The sequence below is a fragment of the Melospiza georgiana genome, chromosome 19 (assembly GCF_028018845.1).
Source record: "Melospiza georgiana isolate bMelGeo1 chromosome 19, bMelGeo1.pri, whole genome shotgun sequence".
Classification (NCBI taxonomy): domain Eukaryota; kingdom Metazoa; phylum Chordata; class Aves; order Passeriformes; family Passerellidae; genus Melospiza; species Melospiza georgiana.
The window spans coordinates 5,776,127-5,795,409 of record NC_080448.1 but is presented as its reverse complement, the minus strand read 5'-3'; the positions used below and the strand labels follow the sequence as shown (position 1 = coordinate 5,795,409).

The 19,283-nt window shown below is 45.3% G+C and overlaps 1 protein-coding gene across 1 annotated transcript in view; it reads right to left on the bottom strand.

Annotated features, from left to right (window-relative positions):
- Positions 1 to 276: 276 nt before the first annotated feature.
- MYBBP1A (MYB binding protein 1a) overlaps positions 277 to 19,283 on the bottom strand; it is a 50,037-nt gene continuing 31,030 nt past the window's right edge. The window contains exons 24-27 of the mRNA XM_058037511.1: positions 12,990 to 13,103; positions 2,513 to 2,614; positions 1,381 to 1,505; positions 277 to 900 (exon numbers count right to left, since the gene is read on the bottom strand). Coding sequence (XP_057893494.1) covers positions 432 to 900; positions 1,381 to 1,505; positions 2,513 to 2,614; positions 12,990 to 13,103 — 810 coding nt within the window. The 3' untranslated portion in view covers positions 277 to 431. The remainder of the gene's footprint in view (positions 901 to 1,380; positions 1,506 to 2,512; positions 2,615 to 12,989; positions 13,104 to 19,283) is intronic.

The following is a 19,283-nucleotide window of genomic DNA, read 5'->3' as shown; positions in this document are numbered from 1 at the left end:
CTGGAAAAGCTGTGAGCACTGCTGGGCCTGGGCAGGACAGGGATGGGCCTTTAGGGGTTCTGAATCTCCCACAGGGCTTGACAACCAACTCAGCAATGCCAGCACACCCACCCCAACTCCCCAAGGAATCCAAACCAGACTCTTGCTTCTGCCTTGGGAAATCATGGAGACAGGGTTGGAGATGCTGCAGCCATCTCTCACAGCCTGGAGGGAATGTAACCTCCTGAAGCTCTCTGTGCTCCAGGCTGAGCCCTTCACACAAGCCTGACCCACAGCTTTAGAGCTCAGCATGATGGAAGGTTTATTTAAAATCATGGAGAGTATAAAAACTATAGATAATAAAAGATATTTCAGCAGTCTACTGAGCCATGCTAGCCATGCCAGACCTGGCTGAGTCCATGGAGTTTACTCCTGCAGCACTGGAGCTTGTTTCACTTTTTTTTTTTTTTGGCTTTGTCTTTCTTCTTCTCAATCTCCTGGACAACATTCCCCTTGGTTTTCTTTGCAGCTGGAACCTGCTCAGCTTCATCACCTGCAGCACCTTTTCTTTTTCTGTTTTTTCTCTTCTTTTTCTTCTTCTTCTTGTCAGCCACAGCATCTCCTCCATCAGCAGTGGGGACATCCCCACTCTCTGCCTTTGCCACCCCATTCTCCTTGCCCCCCTTGCTTGGGTGCTTTTTGCTGCCCCCAGGCATGAGGCCTTTCTTGTTTTTGGGGGTTTGTGTTCCCAGGGGCTGCTCCTCCTCTTCTCCATCCTCCCCTGCTTCCACCCCGTTCTCCTGGACGCCTTTCTTGCGGTTCTTGCGTTTCTTGCTCTCTGGCAGGAATCCTTTCTTCTTCCTCCTCAGCTGCTCCTCCCCCTGCCTGGCCTTGGGGGCTGTCTTCTCTTTCTTGGGCTTCCTGCAGAGAGAATGCCAAAAACCAACAGCAGCTCAATTTACAGCCAGGGAACAGTGTGAGCCATGTGACAGGCAGTCCATGAACAGGCAGCAGCACCAGGAAGGTGCAGGGAGCACAGGGTGAGGATGAAGGCTGTGAGGATGAGGATCACCCATGGAGGTGGGTGATGCCTGCCTGTGGCCCTGGCTTTGCTGTCTTCTGCAGCACAGGATAGCAGACATGTCACCAGTCCCCTGTCACACCCATTCCCATCAGACATGTCACCTGTCACAGCCCATTCCCACCAAGGACAAATCCCCAGCTGTAAGCACACAGAACAGTGAGCCCGGCATTATTCCAAACAAGCATTAATGAGGGTCCCAGCTCCATTAAACTCCACCCTGAAGTTGCTGCCTTGCCTTCCTTTGCCTCCCCAGCTCCCTGCAGAGCAGCAGGACAGACAGACAGACAGACAGACAGACAGCCCCAGGCCCCACGCACGTGTGGTTGAGCCAGCGCATGACGTTCCAGTAGAGAGAGTCCAGCCGTGGGGAGCTCCCAATGTCCCCCAGCTGCTGCAGGGCCAGCAGCACCTCCTCCACCTCTGCCAGCTCCACACTCAGCTCCTGCAAGGGCAAGAGAGGCAATGGCAGGAGTTACCAATCCTGCCTGGCTCCTCCTGGAGCCTGTTTGCACCACTTCAGTCTGGTGGGTCACACCACACCTTCAGGTTTGCCTGAAACCCGAGTTTCCACCAGAGGCAGGAGTCTAACAGAACTGTAGTGGCATAAAAAGAACTGGAGGGTCCTTCAGTCTGCTCTCCTTTCCTGTCCATGGCTGGGAGCAGGGAGAAGAAGACACATGAATGACTCTGTACCCATCCAGGAGAAAGCAGCAGCATGTTCAGTCTGGTTTCTGAATATCTGGCACCCTCCTCTGTAACCCACTGCATAACCTCAGTCCAACCAGGCAGAAAGGGCTGTCTCAAAGGCTGTTCAGCTCCTACAAGAGCCTTGGAAATAATGTCTCTCCTCCACCCATTTTCCTATTAGGTCTTCACAAAGGAACAGGCTGTGGTCTGAGCTCTGGGCTTATCAGTAGGAAACTGGGCTGCAGCAATTCTGCTGCTTGTGGTGTTTTCCTCCAGTAAATAAGACCACATTAGGAACATATTTTGTCACCTATAGAAAATCCATGCATGCTCAAAAAAGTAATTTTTTTATCAGGGAAAACAAAGCCCCAGAACAAAGGCTTACCTCTGCTCTTAAAGCTATTAAGTCTGGTTTTGGGAATCATGATCTCTGAAGTTCAGTGGAGAGGAAAGAGCAATCCCCTGGGATAAAACCCACCCTCACTGTACCTCAGGCTGTATTTCTGCTGCTAAGAAAGCAGCTGCCACAAGTGTTTGCTGAGCACTGCACAGATTCTCCTCTGGAGATCAGCTCATGAAGACTGTGGATCACTCCTTCAGACAGGAGGGCTCTTCTGCCCTCAGATCCAACCAGGCATTCCCCCCAGAGGTGCTTTTGGTAGGAAGTGAGGTGGGATGCAGCAATCACATGGCAAAATCCAAGTGTGACATTTGGAAACCCTCAGGAAACAGCCATTTGTCACACACTGGTCACACACTCACCTGCCCTTTCACAGTTTTAAGGAGAAAGTTCAACAGCTCCAAGCTTTTGGAAACTTTCTCCTTCTCAGCCTTCATGATGGGTTTTCCAAGTGTTTTCAAACACTGCAAATTAAATTAGAAGATTGAGAAGAAACAGACATTAGATGGGGAAACAAATCACACTTCTCAGGAGAAAGCAGAAAACAAGGAATGAATGGCAGGATTCACCTGTCAGCAAAGTAATTCTGGAACACAAACCACACCAAACTCTGGAAAAGCTCAGGAAGGCACTTGGTGAGAGGTGCTGATACCCAGTTTAATTAAGAAATAATATTACAGAAGCACAACCTTGCTGCTGTCCACAGCTTCTAGGCTAAAGCACAAGTGGAGATGCTGTCCTGGAGGAGAAGAGGTAAAATAATCCCTGACTCCACCCTGGAAAGGCCAAGAAGCTGCACATGTGGCCAACCTCTCCTTTCCTTGGGATTTGGACATTTCACCACAGCCAAGGGGCAAAGCCCATCCCATGTTTAGCATCCTCAGCTCCCCAGGCTGAGAAGTGCCTGCCCCAAACCTGTTCCCATTTAACAATTTAAGGACACAGCAAACTCTTCTCCATCTACATCAGCATCAGGTTGGCAAATAAAATAAAAAATCCTTGCAGACACTGAGAGATGTAGGAAATTTATTCCCCAAAACAAATTCTTTCAGCAATGACACTCAGAACAGCAAAAATAATGATGCCCAGCAAGAATGTAGGGAACACTTTCAGCATAGAAAGTGGGGAGACAAGGTGACAAGTCTGCCAAACCAGCAGCCTTCAAGTAGAATTATTATATCTGTCCAGGTTCCCCACCCTGGGAGCATCTTTTTTAAATAATAAAGATACAGTTATGTGCTGTTCAGGATGGTCCACTCAAGCCCTGTATTAGAAAGCCTGGCTGGAATTCAAGCTGCAACTTCATCTGACTATCAATAACTTGCTAATTACTCCCTCCTGATATGGACAGATGCACTGCAACTCTATTCCAGAGCTGTCATTAGCCTGCAAGGTCACACAATTCCACAGCTCTGAAGTCTCCCAGGTAAAAAGAGAGACAAATACAGGGGGTGTGATTGGAAAAAAAAAATAATCTTTACATGCAGGATGTAACACCCCAGGGGTCAGGCACATTCAGTTTATTAGGCTTACCACTAATAATAAAATAATAATAAACAAAAAAGACTGATTTACATAAACACTTTCTTTAAACATTTTTCTTTGTAATTTGAAGAACAAAATATTCCAGGCTAATGCTTCTCATTGTGGTTAGATCACATTTCAGAGAGACTATTAGGCTGAAATCCTTGTTTTGCTAAGTTGTGCACAAGTTCACAGTGTGAGAAAATCAGCATGGACTGTCAGCTCCTTGGGACAGGAGGAATCAAGGCAGTGCTGTGAGTTGGAGCCAAAGTGAAGTCAACTGTCATTTCATCCTTTCAATATACAAACACTTTAGAATTAAAAAGGTGTTAAAAATAAATTGCATTCTCTCTTCACTGTACATGAGTGATGTGGACAAGTGCATTTAAATCATGCTGGCTTGGCTCTGCCTGTTCTTGCTGCCCTGATGCTTTGAAGGGTTTGAAATAAATCCTACTGAAGTCAACAGAAAAGTTCTGTAGCTCTGAAACAACACCTGAGGGGCTGATTTTCAGCAGTACACAGGTTTTCAGGTGCTGGGGAAACTGGGACATGCATCTATTGAGGGGCACCCAACCAAATTCAGGCAGACCTGTGGAGAGAAAAGAGTGGCTGGCCCAGCTGGAGATGGAAAACATCACTGGTCCAGTGACTAAACATCTTTATTTAAAGCTGTGTTTTGCATGGATCTGGGAACACAAGCACGCTTCCACCAGTATAAATAGCCAGAAGCAAACTGGTACAATTGAGATGCTCTGCAAACAAAGAGCTCCCTGCTGAAATGGATCATTTTAAAACAGCTCTCCAGGACCAGGAAGGAACAAGGAGGGTGAGTGGAGAAGCCAAAGAAGCAGCAGATAATTCATCCCTGCAGACTGTGGAGTTTTCTCTAGCCCAGAAGGACTGGCTTTAAGGAAGATGGATTCAGGTAAAGTTTTACTGATCCTCATCAACATTTGCCTCCTCCCTTTCCCTTCTGCTACAAAGGGTGTAGAACAAATTTGCTACTAAAGCACAAAACCACCAGCAGCAGCTCTGTATGGGGTGGGCAGAGACAGCCAAGCCTCCCTGAAGACCTGAGCCCAATTCCTGCTCAACCCAATCTCATTATCTTCATCTCAGCACTCAGAGCACTCCATTAGCATTCCATGAGATGCTGTCTCTGATTAGGCATTGCTCCATTCTCCTCCTCCAGCAGCAGGGAGTGCACAGAATGGAGCATTTGCTTCCATGGGATTTGTGTTATGTGCATTGTGTGCTTCCATGGGATTTGTGTTATTTGGGTTAGCATGAGACACCAACACAAACATGCTCACTGGTTATGTAAAAGAAGCTGACTCTGGGCTGGGAGTGCTGGAAACCCTGAGAAAAGGATCCCAGGGAATGAAATCCAAAACCCCTTCAATGGGAACTGGGTCCAGAAGTCAAAAACAGCTTTCCCAAGAATTTATATAATTTAATCTCAAGTAATTATAAAACTTCCTATATAGGACACCAACCAGTGTCTGCATGCAGTGCTCTGCTCCCTCACTCAGGTCCCTGAAGATGAAATCAGCTCTGCCACCCCAATTGCAGAGGTCAATCATCTTACAGGCCTAGCCTGATTTTATTTGGGGAATGTTCACCATTCAACCATAAAATCAGAGCAAAAGCTATTATGTAACAGATGGCAAACATGCCTTTAAAAGAGAAGTTGTATTCCAGTCCTCTGCAGCACCCTTGGGAGTGCTGATCAGATCACAAACACTTGCACAAGGCTGGTAAAGATGTGTTTTACATAGCAGGACTGAGGCACAAAGTAGAGGTTTGCTTCCAGCTATGCTGCAGGTCAGTGCTGAGAGTGAAAGGGAAACCCAGAAGAACTTGTCTGACCACTGTTCCTTGATTCTCTGCCATGAGCTGTTCCACAGGTATCCAACTCCCTGGCCTCTGAAAGCACTGCCAGCCCAAGGGGGTCACACAACACAATTACACCAGGCTAAAAGCAGAGACCTCATGATTTACACCCAACAGCTACACTGCCATCACTTGCTGATTTATGTTGCTTTTCTCCCATTTTCTGCTTTTCTTCCTCTGCTGCTTCAGGAGCAGCCAGTCCCACTTCACAGGATAGCTCAGTTCCAGCTCAGCAATAGCTGTGCTGGTTACTCATGTCTGCACATCTGAGCTCTCAGCAGATCTGGGCAGGTCATTTTCCAAAAGGAAAAGCTATGGAGGCAATTTCCACAGCTGGAACTCCCATCTCAGCTCAAGGCAGCACACACAGAGCTGCTGCCTCACCCTGTGTGGATGCAGCTGCAGAGGTGGCTCTGTGTGGTTGTGTCAGACTTGCTGCTTCCAGAGCCTCTGGTGTTTCTGGAGGAGGGCACTCCTGGAGCCAGAGCTCTCTGCTTCTCAGATTCCTACAAGAACTGCACACTGCCACATCTTAACCATCAGTGGGGTTTATTACATCCCTCACTCCTGTATCACACATGGACACATCCCAACCACTGCAGGATCCAGCCTTCATTCCATGTCACACTGCACTTCACAGCACTCCCCCATCTTCACAAAGTGTGAAACAAGTTGGAGCACAGGAGGTGAGTACCTGCAGTAATTCAGTCACACAGCACAGAATGACAGAATGATGAGGCTGGAAGAGAACTCTAAGATCATTGAGTCCAACCTGTGCCCTAACACCTCACCCAGACTACAGCACCCAGTGCCATGTCCAGGGTTTTTTAAACAAATTCAGAGATGGTGATTCTACCACCTCCCTGGGGAGAGCATTCCAGTACTTTATTATCCTTTTGGTGAAAAATCCATACAGCACAAGGGCTGTATGCACTCCCAGAGCCAAAGCCAGCATCCCAGGCAGGGCCCAGCTCCCCTGCAGGGGAGATGCCAGTGTGCTGTTCCAGGGAGCCCACACCCAAGGCTCCACACCCACACCTGCTGCACCTCTGCCCCTGCCACAGGGACCACTGGGGGACACTCTCAGCCCAGACTCACAGGACACAGCAGAACTCCAAGTGCCGCAGAGTGCCCTGCCACCAGAGACAAGCTCAGCTCCCAGCTGGCAGTTTGATGCCATTTCATGTTTATGTGTGACATTCACATTATCTGAAAAAGTCCCTTCTCCCACGGTTTTTCTCCTGGAAAGCTGAGAAGCTTTAGAGTAAAGAAAAACAACTCATCTCATTTGCTTCTCCTGTGTTGTGCTCATGTGGAATGTGTTTGGAGACTGTTTACCCACAGGTGATTGTTCCATTGCATTCTGCTGGGAGTTGTTTTCACTCTTTGGCCAATCAGGGCCAAGCTGTGTCAGGACTCTGGAGAGAGTCACAAGTTTTCATTATTATCTTTGTAGCACTGTGTAAATATCCTTTCTGTATTCTTAAGTATAGTATAGTATAGTATAGTATAGTATAGTATAGTATAGTATAGTATAGTATAGTATAGTATAGTATAGTATAGAATAGTATAGTTAGCACAGTATTCTTTAATATATAAGAATATATTATATAATATATATATATTTTATAATCTCTGCATTATAAAATAATAAATTAGCCTTCTGAGAACATGGAGTCAGATGCATCATTCCTGACTTTATCAGGACATTCCCAGCAAATTCAATATTTATGCATGCCCAGCATGTCCTTCAGCCTAGTTCACTGCTGAAAAAACCAGCCCTTTCCTTCCATGGGATCAGCCTGACAGATCCATCACTGGCAGCTGCACCATGTCCTGTCACTGTCCCAGACAGAATGCTCAGTATCCCCTCACTGTCATTCTGCTTGTGCTTCTCCTGAGAGGAAAGAGGTGAGCCAGCATCATTCCCCATCCACAGAGATGCTGCCACACAAACCAGGACAGAGCCAGGAATCAACTCTGAGCTTCCCAAACCCTGACAAACAGCCCCAAACACTTCCTCCCATGATAATCATCAGTGTACAACAGATCCCAAACCAGAACTCAGGGCTAACCCATGGAAGACAAAGAAGAGAGGAGGGAAGAGCAAGCAGGATGTCTCTTCACTCCAGTTTTCATCTGTCCAGAGCCACATCAATGTCCAACCCATGGACAGCAGGTAACAGGCACACAAAGGCAGAACAGAAGCACTGGCAGCCCCTCCTCCATCCATTTTCTCTCACTAAGTTTCTGAAGACTGAAAGTATCAATGTTCAAAACTTATTTCCTTGCATCTCTAACACAAACAAGTCATGAAGAAATGCTCCCAAAGGGGGGGAACCACCAAGTCTCTGCTTGGCCCTGACTGAGAAGAAGGGAAGGCAGGGGACTGAGGAGACCCACATGCTGAAGGGTGTAAATAAAGACAATTTTGGTGATGGAGACAAAAAATCCAGAAGCCATCCTCACAGAAGATGTCAACACTTTCCCAAGTTTAATGATCTTGATTTTTTTTTTCCAAGTGCCATTTGAAAATGCATCAGGGAAAAACCACACAGGACAGCTGAGGGAACAGAGGAAAAGGAAATCTCCACAGAGACATCCAGTATTCTGCAAGCTATCAGGTAAATCAGGACTGGCCTCATTTTACAAGCTAAGAGGCTGAGAAAGGGCAATGAATTAAGAATTTATAAAGATGGACAGATAAAGGTTCAGGCAATCTTCAAGGAAAAAAATTGAAGGATGGCTTTTTTAGAGATTTGATGAAGCCACTTTAATAATTTATCTCACTACAAATTAAGACACTGATAATCAAATGTGATGCCCTTCAGAAATTAAGGGCATGTCCACAGTAGAAGGGCAGATAGTGTGTTCCTCTCTCCCCCACCTATTCTTAATAACTCCAGATATTCTTTTAAACCCCTTGCTGAACAACACCATATTAACAAAACCCTGGAATGCTGTACAACAATGATCTTCAGGGAGCACACAGCAACTTCCTGATGCTATGGAAAAGAGCTCTGGGGTTATCTGTGCCATCCCTTCCTGTCCTCATCCATGCCTGCCCAGTCAAAGCCTAACCAACATCTGGAGGCATCAAATGTATCTCATGGGATGACGTGAATTATCTGAATTATCCAGAAATGGTGACTGGGAGTGCTTTGGTCTTGCCCTGAATTTAGGTATTGGATTCTGTCAGTGCAGGGTGCCTTGATCCCACCTGGGTTTCAAACAGCCAAGTGGAACCCTGCCTGCTCTGCCCAGTCCTTATGATAGTGACAAAACAAGCAAAGGGAAAATCAGCAGTAAAATTTGTCTCTTCTTATGATGCACTTATTGCAGAAGAAAAAGGAAACCCTCAGGAAATCACTGTGTTCAAGGCAGAGAAAGCAGTTTTAACAACAGTTTTCTGAGGGCTGCTCTGTTTTGAGCTCACAACCATCCAAACATGTATTTTCTGGACTATTCCCACTTCCCTTTGACTTTCACATCATAACTGGGAGTTTCAGCATAAGCTGGGAGTTACACAGAACACCTCAGTTCAGGAGGGCAAGCTGCTCCATAGGGAAGGGATGACAAAACAAAGGTAATGAAATTATGTATTCAGAACCTGGAGCTTCCTGCCCTGAATCTGTCAGTGAGTTACTGAAAAATTGGTACAGGTCACTCCAAAGCCATGACAGCAGTTTTGTAACAAATAAAAAGAAAACATAAATTTATCTAAGAAGAGAAACAAACCAGTGACAAGTGGGAGAGCTGAAAGATGAAACGGAGAGAAAAGAGTGTGTGGGCCCTAGCAGCAAAGCCAGGGATGCCTCACCAAAAGTGGGTGAGAGTTTCCTGAATGGAATGGGGAACTGGATCTCAGGCTCTGCAAGTATTTCACTGTTCCTGAGGGCAGCCTCAGCCAGCAGAGGTGGGCTGGGACAGAGGTTCAGGGATGTTCTGAAGTGAAGAGATGGTCAGATTGTCCATGCACAAAAAGGGGCTCTGAGATGTCTCAGGAGAGCCAAGTTTGATTCCTGGCTCAGCTCCCAGCCAAGGAGTGTCACCTGTAAAACAGGATGAGCAGCTCTACCAAACCAAATCCATTATGGCTTGGGTTTCTGCAAAATACTTTCCCCATGACATCAACAACTCAGTGCTTTGAACTTCCTTTGTAAAGCACTTTGAGACCAACTGATAAAGAACAAAGCTCTCCAAGAGGAAGATGTTCCTGCCAAATGTTCCAGCATCCCAGGTGAGCTCTGTCACTTACAACATGAACTCTATTTCTTTAAACCATGAACACAACTGAGCCAGATCCCCAGTTAGAACAGATTTGAACAACTGTAGCAAGATTCTGCTTTGTGTAAAGTAATTATACAGGATTTGGGAGGCCAAAAGTGTGCCAGAAGAGTTTTTCTGCTTCCTCACCTTTGCAGTGCAGGGCTGTGGACAACACTTTCTGCCCAGGTGACCCAGCAGCACCAGCCAAGAGCACCAAGAGCAAGCAGGGCTCTCACACAAAGAAATCTACCCAAAAGTACCTGATGGGACACCCAGAGCTGCCTCAATGACTAAGGAGAGGCAAACATGGATCCCTCATGGCTGGGATGTGTTTTATAAGCATACTTAAACAATTTGGGACCAAATAAGGTCAAGTTAGCTTATGTAAGCAAAGAGCCACTGCCTTGCAGCAGCCAGAGCTGCTATTTCAGGAACCTGTCTCTTCATTTAATGTTCCTGGCTGTTGATTCTCCCTCATCTGCCTCTTAGCTTTGCCTGCATAATTCAGTGATATCCAAGACTGCACTTGTCTCACACTGCCTGTTCCCAGTTCCAGCTCACAGCCCTGCCTGACCCAGGCCACATTTCCCTGGTGAGGATGCTCCTCACTGAGGCTCTCAGCAGGTAGGCAGTGCAACCCCTGAGGCAGGACAGGCCAAGCAGGCAGACACCAGGAGATGATACCCTGTCCTCTGTGACAGCCTCTGGGCCAGGGCAGTCCTGCCTGGGCAGCTGCAGCCTCCCAGCTGCCAGTGTGACCCAGGACACAGAGTGGCACAGGGGACAGTGTCCTTGTGAGCAGCAGCACCACCTGAATTACAAGAGCACATCAGTTAAAGAGCTGCAAACCTCTCCCTGGGTCAAAGAAAGGCACAAAATTCACTGTTATAATTTTTCCCTCTTAGAAAGCTATCTGTGAGGGACAGTGGCAGGAGTGGCCAATAACAAATACAGACATTTCAACCAGAGGCAGGGCAATAAATATCATCATTTTCCACAGCATCCCACAGCTTCCAGTCCAGGCTCTCCCAGGTAAGCACCCACCTCTGCCAGCACCTACTCACTGACAAACTCACCTCTAACACCACAGCTGACCTGGAATGGCCCATTGCAATAAGTCTCAGAAGAAAAGGGATGGGACTGAGCTGCAGGAGAGCTCAGAGCTCTGCAAACATCCTCCAGCCAAGCAGGAGTGTGTGAGGACAGCAGTGGCAGAAAGAGCTGTTCAGTCCAAGCTCTTCCCAAACAAACTCACCCCATAACTTCAACATTGTCCTGGAAGTTCTGCCCCACCTGCAGCTTCTCTGTGAGCCAAGCACAGAGCTTCCACCTGGAGACTGAGGGCTAATGAACCCTTCAGCAAGTTACTTCAGTGCTGGAATAGTCTCTGACATACACATGCTTCCTACAGATTCTAAATTTGCTCAGTTCCCAGCCTCTGACTTCTACTACAAGAGAATTTTTACCATCTTCAAAAGAGATCAGTGACACTGTGAGTATTGTTTTACTACACCATGGAGCCACTACATGTTTTTACAGCTCTTAACCAGAGAAGTCAGCATTTCTGCACCACCAAAAACACACAGCATTTCTTTTGCAGCTTCAGAAGGTCTTTCAGCACAAGTGCCAGCTTTTGGTTATGAATCAGACCTATTTTTATGTGGAATATGAAGTCCCTGACCCTTCTCACTACAGCAATATTGACTGTGCAGCTGGCCCAGCCCCACAGCTGGGTTAAGTGCATGGGGGAAGCAGAGGAAGGGAGACAAAACCCCCACGTGTATGACCACCACCACCAGTCTGTAAAAAATGTTATCTCAGGACTTTTTCAGGCCATAAAGAGAACAGCTCTATGCCACTGCCACCTAACAGCATGGGAGGCCTCCTGCCCACAGGATAAACCTTGGACAACCCAAACAAACTGACAGTATTTCTCAGGAATTTTTCTTTAAACACACACGACCACAGAAATGAGAGGCACTGAGGAAACTTTAATAGCAAAGCTCATAATAATCTTGGATGGGTTGCAAGTTGCTAAAGTCTGCCTGACAAGAACAACATAAAGGCATTGTAAATGTTTGTGGTTTCCCAGTGAGTCACTGAGTTCTGCATGCATTCAGCTGCTAGAGAGAAACATGGAAATGACCAGGCTGGGAGGAGTGGCATGTTTTATGTAGCTGAGAAACAAAATCATACCTAACTCCACCCATTGGATTCCTGATGTAATCTTTAAATAAAAAGTGTGTAATGAAACTGAGGATCCAGATTATAAACATCTTTAAATTCCTTGTTTCAAACTTGCTTAGATTTTGTCCCTCCTTGAGAGAAACAAACAGATCTAATTGTTCTCTTTCAATATAGCAAATTAGAGAACAGCCTAAATTACCATGTAGCCAGCATGTGAGTAAGTAAGGAAGGAGGTCATTATTACAGTTACATAGAAACTCCAGGACTGGAATCTCCCATGTCATCAAGTTCAGTCACCACATCACAACATTAATTTGGCTGCTTGGTTCCCCCCACATCAATCCACAAGAATAAAAGTGAATGGCATTTGCTTCTTCAACCTCCTGTCCCACAGATCATCTCCCAGGTAACAGCTGCACCCAAACACTGTCCTCAGGTACAATTTGTACTTTACTCAGGAGCCCTGCAATTTCTGTCACTGGTTCTTCTGCACAAATGATTTCCCAATGTATTTTAAGGTTTCCCTGATGAGCAATATCAGCAAGGCAGTCTGGTCCATAATGTCTGCAGTGCACCAGGAGTCACAAGTCCAGTGCACCTCAGCTCTGCTTTTGTGGCCCTGAAGTTCATTCCAAGACAGAATTTGCATGACATGTCCTGAAATTAATGTTCACAATACCATTCCATTGTTTTTAATTTTCCTTTTTTTTTTAACACTTTAAATTGATCTGTATGAGTGCATTCTCTAAAATTCAAGCTCTGTCTGCTTGGTGCAGCCTCACTGGGGTGTTCCAAGAATTCTGGAACCTGGCAGGCACCACTCAGAGCTGCTGCCATCAGGGACAAGGTCTCTAAGGCCACTTAAGCTGAGCCCATCCCAGGCTGCACTCTGAGCCCAAGCAGACAAATGAGAGCAGCACCCATGAGGTGCCAGCTGCACTCAAACATGCTGGGGTTTGTTACCTGTGTCACTTGGCTGATGCTCCTGGTGATCAGCTCCTCCCACTCCTCCTCTGTGACAAAGAGCTTCAGTTCATGAATCAGCAGAACTCTGTGCAGAAGCAAACAGGCCATGGCCTGAAAGAGAAAGGGAGAGAAGAACATGAAACTCTCCAGGGAAGGTGTGAGCAATGAAAATCCCTGCTACAGCAAACAGCTGCACACACCATCCAGGGGAGGCCAGCTCACAAAGCTGCACATCCTCACCAAACAAGGGTCACACACTGATTTGGGCTGGAAGGGACCCTGAAGATCATCTCTGCTCCCCTGCCAGGGACCAGAACAGGGACAGGGACACCTTCCACCATCCCAGGGTGCTCCAAGCCCCATCCAGCCTGGCCTTGGACACTTGCAGGGATGGGGCACCCACAGCTTTCCTGGGCAAACCTGTGCCAGGGCCCCACCACCCTCATAGGGAAGAATTTCTTGCCAATATCCAACCTAAACCTGCCCTCCTTCAGCAAAAGGCTCTGTTTGAAACATTGTCCAGCTCATTACAGAGCCACCCCTCAGGAGACAGGGTGGTGGGTGTTGGTTGAATGCACATAGATAAAAGAGAAGGTTACAGGGGAGTGGAGGGATCATTACAGTTCCAGATTGAGGCACAAATACCCAAAACAGCTTCAGCAGCTGCTCCAAGGGCATCACTCTGAGTCTCCCCAAGTCTTCAGGCAGCACCTTTGAGTGACTGCAGCTTTTCTGTGCCCTGACCAATGCAATAGGCACAAATAATAAAAAATAAAAGCTGGCAGGACAGCAAATGCTTCATTTCAAAGGAACACTAGATGGGAGCTGCTGTTCAGAGCAGCACTGGGCCTTGCCTGGAGTCAAACTTGCTCATTAACACAGCAATGAAAAGCTTGGCCACTAGAAAGCAACAGGAATCTGCAATCTTCTTACATATCCTTTTCTATTCCAGAATATTTTAAGGCTTTCTCAGGTACAAGAGAAAAATGCAGCATTAGTCAAAGGCAAAATAGAGGAATGCAAAATACAGTAATGAGGATTAGTACAAATAGCTTAGAAGATTTAAGGGGGAAATTTTTGTAGCAGCACAGAGTTAGTGAGCAAATTCTACTCACACAAAGAAAAAAATGTTGCCTCTAGCTGCCATCACACAGCCCCAAAACTGAATGCAGTTACAAATATCAAAAATCAGAAGGATTTACAAGAGCTAATCTCATCCAAAGAAAGCAACAGCTGCTGTTCTTTAACCACATATCACAGAAAATAAATGAGCAAAGTTTCTAAAGCTCCTTACAAAAGACATCATTGAGATTAAGAGTCTGAGACCTCAAGGATAAAAAACAACCTGGTGATTCCCAACCTGGCCTCCAGAGCCCCCTTGGGTCAGAGAGGGGGCTTGAAAAACATGGAGCAACTTGAAAAACATGGAGCAGGAGGATAAAAACTTTCATTGGGTCATTTCTAGGGAAAACTCCTATTGGGTTTCTAGGGTTCCAATTTCTAGGGAGCTATTTAGTGAATAATTCAAAGTGAGCAAAGAGAAGGAATCCCTGGAACTCCTGGGAGCAGTGTGACCAGCCAGAGTTGTGGGCAGTCAAACAGAACATGTCACAAGCTCAAGGAGGTCTGTGCTTCCCACACAACACATCCCAGGCTCCTGGGACAGTGGAACACAGGTTGATCCCTGGAGAATATCAGCACCTGTACCTGTTTCACAACAGATTATGTCACACATCCTTGGAAGCTTACCTCCAGTTTGCACCAATGTGGCCAGTGAAGAGAATTATCAAAGTAGAAAGAGCTTTTATTACACACAGAAATTCTGTTCTTCACTGCAAGGTGAAAATGCAGCAGGGAACCAGTGAGGCCATGTCAGATTTATGCTCATCCAGTGACAGAGAACACCCCAACACCATCTTCAAGGCAGGCAGGCTTACATATTCCTTGTAATTATGGGGAGGCTGTGTCTAACAGAACAAATTATGGCATGTGTCTACCAAATGTAGTGGAAAGTCACTTCAGTGCAATTAAAAAGAGAATGTGACCCCTGGAGTGGATGAAAGACTGTAATTCATTCTGAAAGGCCCAGGCAGGGTCACAAACCCCCAGGCACCAGCTCCTCTCTGACAATTACAAACACATCCATACTGCAAGTGGCTGCAGAGCAGAGAGCAGGGCTCTGTGAAGGTGTCCTGGGAAATCTCAGCACTGCAGGTGAACCCCAGAGGCACCAAGGGGCAGCTGGGAACTGCTCCAGGCAGCAGTGGGCAGCAGCACTGCAAACTAATGAGGAAAAGAACTGGGAGGGAACCAAAACTGTGCAGTGCAATGGGAGCTCTGGAGATCTGAACTCATCCAGTGCACTGAGAACAGTCCCTGGATGGGACCTGCTCCTCAGGGAGCACTAAGCCTGAAAAGTATTTCAAAAGGGAAAAAAAAAAAAACAACCCAAACCACTGAGCATTCCCTTCTGTGTGACATAAATGAGGAAATCAGAGCACCCAACACCTGAGGATCCTGGCTGCTGCTAGCACTCTTTAGTAATTCTGTCACACTCAGAGCTTTCACACCTCCAGCCTGTGTATTGGATTCCAGTAAAGTGAAAATATGTTTTGAGTTTCACATAATTAAAACACTGTTTTTGCTCCAGTCATCATTGTTATTTTTCCTGATTGCTTTTGAAACCAATGATAATTTAGTACTAAGCACGAACAACTTCTCTCATTTGAGACACAAAAAGTAAAATATTTACTTCAAATCAGGACAAGGTGGCAGAGAAACAGCTCTGCTGCTGCATTTCATTGTCCTTGTTTTATCTTCTCAAATACAGGGGCACAATGCAGCTGAAAGCAGATGTGTTGGAGGTGTGACATCCATGCACATGCAGTGAACATTTATCACCCCACACCTCTTCAGAGGGCTACTCAGAGACACCACAAGCCACTTTCTTGCCCATCTCAACACATCCCACTTTTTGGGAATTCAAACACTCAATGTTTTTCATGAAAATAGCCTAAAAAAGAAAATGAGACTGCTCAGGGGAATTCTGAAGCCATGGAATGAGCTTATTCCCACTCTCAGCCACTTCTGGGAACACATCACTGGAGCACCACCAAACAGTGACAGCAATACCAGAATACAGAAAGATCTTTCCAGAAGTGAAGAACAGTCACAAAAAATTTACCTGTGTTCAGTTCTGTGATGCAGAGGTTTCACTGAGACTTTTGAAATACAAAACCACACAGAGAGCACCTCAGGAGGAGCCAAGCCACCCCAGCTAGCTCAAATCTTTTGCATCAATACTTTCAACCCTTGTCATTTCTCACAGCTCATCATTTACCCTTAATATATTCATAATGTGTGTTTTACACATGTTTTACCATCAAATCACAGACCAGCAGCAATTTGAAGTTTGGAGATTACTTTCACAAAATCCAGAGCTGGAGTTCAAGCACTTGACAGCCCAGTTGTCTCTGTCCCTCCTGCCCTCCCCAGCAGCACTGGTTTTTTAGAATGTCTCACAAGCATTTGGCAATTTTGGAGGTTGGCAGAACAATGCTGTCCCCAAGAATGTCAGAGAAGATTCTCTGCAATTTCTCAGTGCCAAATCAAGCCTGCTGTGTTCCTGACAGAGTGTTCTAGGAGAGAGCCAAGCATGACCAACACTTCACAAATGGACAAAAATAGCAGAAGACTCAGGAGTCCCAGCCACCAAACTGCAGTCCAGCTCAGGAAAGAGGATTGTCACCCCCCCATATGCACAGTGTTTGAAATGAGAATGTGTGAGAATAGTTACAAGCAGATGACAGCCAGATTAGAGTTTTTTCTGAAGGGATGTATGCTGCAGTGCATCCTGTGCACTAGGAGCCACTCAGCTGACTAATCAAAACATTTTCTCCTTAATGTCAGTTTTTAAAAAGACCACAAAAGAATAAAAATAATAATAAAAAAAATAAATAAATACAAGGGAAGTCTATACAAGCAGGCACAGCAGATACACTTACAGACTCCCACATATTTTATCAAGCATACAACTAAATAAGGTAGAAAGGCTCATTAGCAGTCCATGTGGGAGCAGAGAACAAACAATAACTAAGGGCAGTGCTGACCCTAAGGTTTTCTGTGCCTTTGTTCATTTCTCTTATCTACAACAATTACACAAAATACCACTCTGTGCAAAGGGCTGTGATTTCTTTCTGAAATGCTCTTTGCAGTAACCAAGATGTGCTGGCAACTCCCAGGTGTGCTCACCCACCTCAGATGGATACTAAAAAGGAGTGGGAGAGGAATTTGCATACAACCCAACTTTATCCTGCACAGGGATATCCGTGCATATCAATATATATCAATATATATCAATATATATATCAATATATATCTATATCTATATATATATACATATATATATACACCTATATATATATATACACCTATATATATATATACACACCTATATATATACACACACACCTATATATATACACACCTATATATATATATACACACACTTATATATATACCTATATATATGTATATATTGATATATATATCAATACATACATATATACATACATATATACATATACATACATATATACATATACATACATATATATACATATACATACATATACATACATATATATATATATGTGCATAACAAGACATCTGGCCAAACCTTTAAATATGTTAAATATGGATTAAACCCCTACCAAAGCCCCTGTTCTCCCACTGAAAGCAGGTATCTAGCACAAGTAGGTCACAAATTGTTCTCCCCAGTCACCACCCAGGTGAGCTGGATGGAGTGGAACAGATCAAGATGTTTTCAATCACTGCAGTTGTGAAAGAGAAAGAGAACAAAACAAATAAGCCTTTGCCATACTGTAGAGATTCTGTTTGCAGTCCTGAAGAGATGAAGGCATGACCTAAATTCAGAGCTGTTTTTCCAAAGAAAAGCACTCTGTTAATATAAGGACATTTGTTTCTGATGCAAAAATACACACTTTTCAGTCCCAGGTGGTTTAGGATACTGGCTGGAGGTGGTTTTGCAAACAAATGAAAGAAACCTGGCACCCAGGCACACTCCTGAGGGAAAAGAGACTGAAATTAGCAGCCACCACTGCCACCACCAGAGGAGCAGGAGCCTTAGGATGTGCCTGCACTGACACACCAAAGCCAGCTCTGAGTTTGCACAAGCTGCTCTGCTGGGTGATCCCAAAGCAGTTGCAGGCTACAGCTGAGTAACCCTTCCAAATTCCCTGCCAGCCAATTCCAGCTTTCAGGAAGGAGGCAGAAAGTTCCCCTGGCTTGCCTCAAGCACATTGCAGGACAAAAACTCTCATTAAATCTACCCAGGACAGAGCTTATCACATCTCCTTACACTTTGTAAGGAGTGGGGAGTTAAAATGCTAACCAAAGACATGAAGATGGATTTTCCTCATCTTTTTGCCTGTTATTTTTGCAGCAAGTTCATCCACATGAAACTTGTCACCAGTGTGGCAAGAGCATCTCATTCCCTTTATGTTAAATATATATAAAGAAAACATTTTACCTGGAAAATTACAGGTTTGTGCACCTCAAATACATTTTTAGCATTGAAGATGCATCAGGATTTTCAGCAGTATCAACAATCCACTGCTCTTGGAAGTGCAGGAGACAGAATTACACAGCTGGTGTCACACCTGAGAGGCCACTGGTGCTCCAGAGCACTGATGTCTCTGTCCCTTGTGGCACAGAGCCTGCCCTGCCAGCACATCTGACTCAGTGCCAGCACACAGCATGAAACAGCAGCTCCCAGTGTGTAATCCTCAGCATTAAGAGTATTCCACAGCAACAGGGATATGGCAAAAAATAATTGCACTTCTAGAAATTCTCTCCTCCCAAGCCCTCTGAGACTGCAATCTCATGAATCACATGCTGCATTTGTGACAAATGCTACCAGGAAAGCTGGGTAAAAGAACAGAGGCCAAGATTATGAGTAATTCTAAATGAGTTTTCTTTGAATTTCAGTGAATAATTATACTCTGAAATAAATTCCTCGGCTATCTGTAATTTATTACATGTTTAAAATAAACCAACCAACCCACTCCAAAATCCAAAAGCTCCACCTTACAGTGGTATTGGTTACAGGAGAACAACCTTCATTTATTACCACAGAGCAGGAGATCTAGAGCACCACAGCAAAAGCCTCTTCCAATTACCCTTTTATCTTTTTTAAAAAGAAAACAAAGAGCATCCAAAGCCATGAAGCAAGTGCCAATCTACCCCCATTTCTGCTCATACAGTCAGACT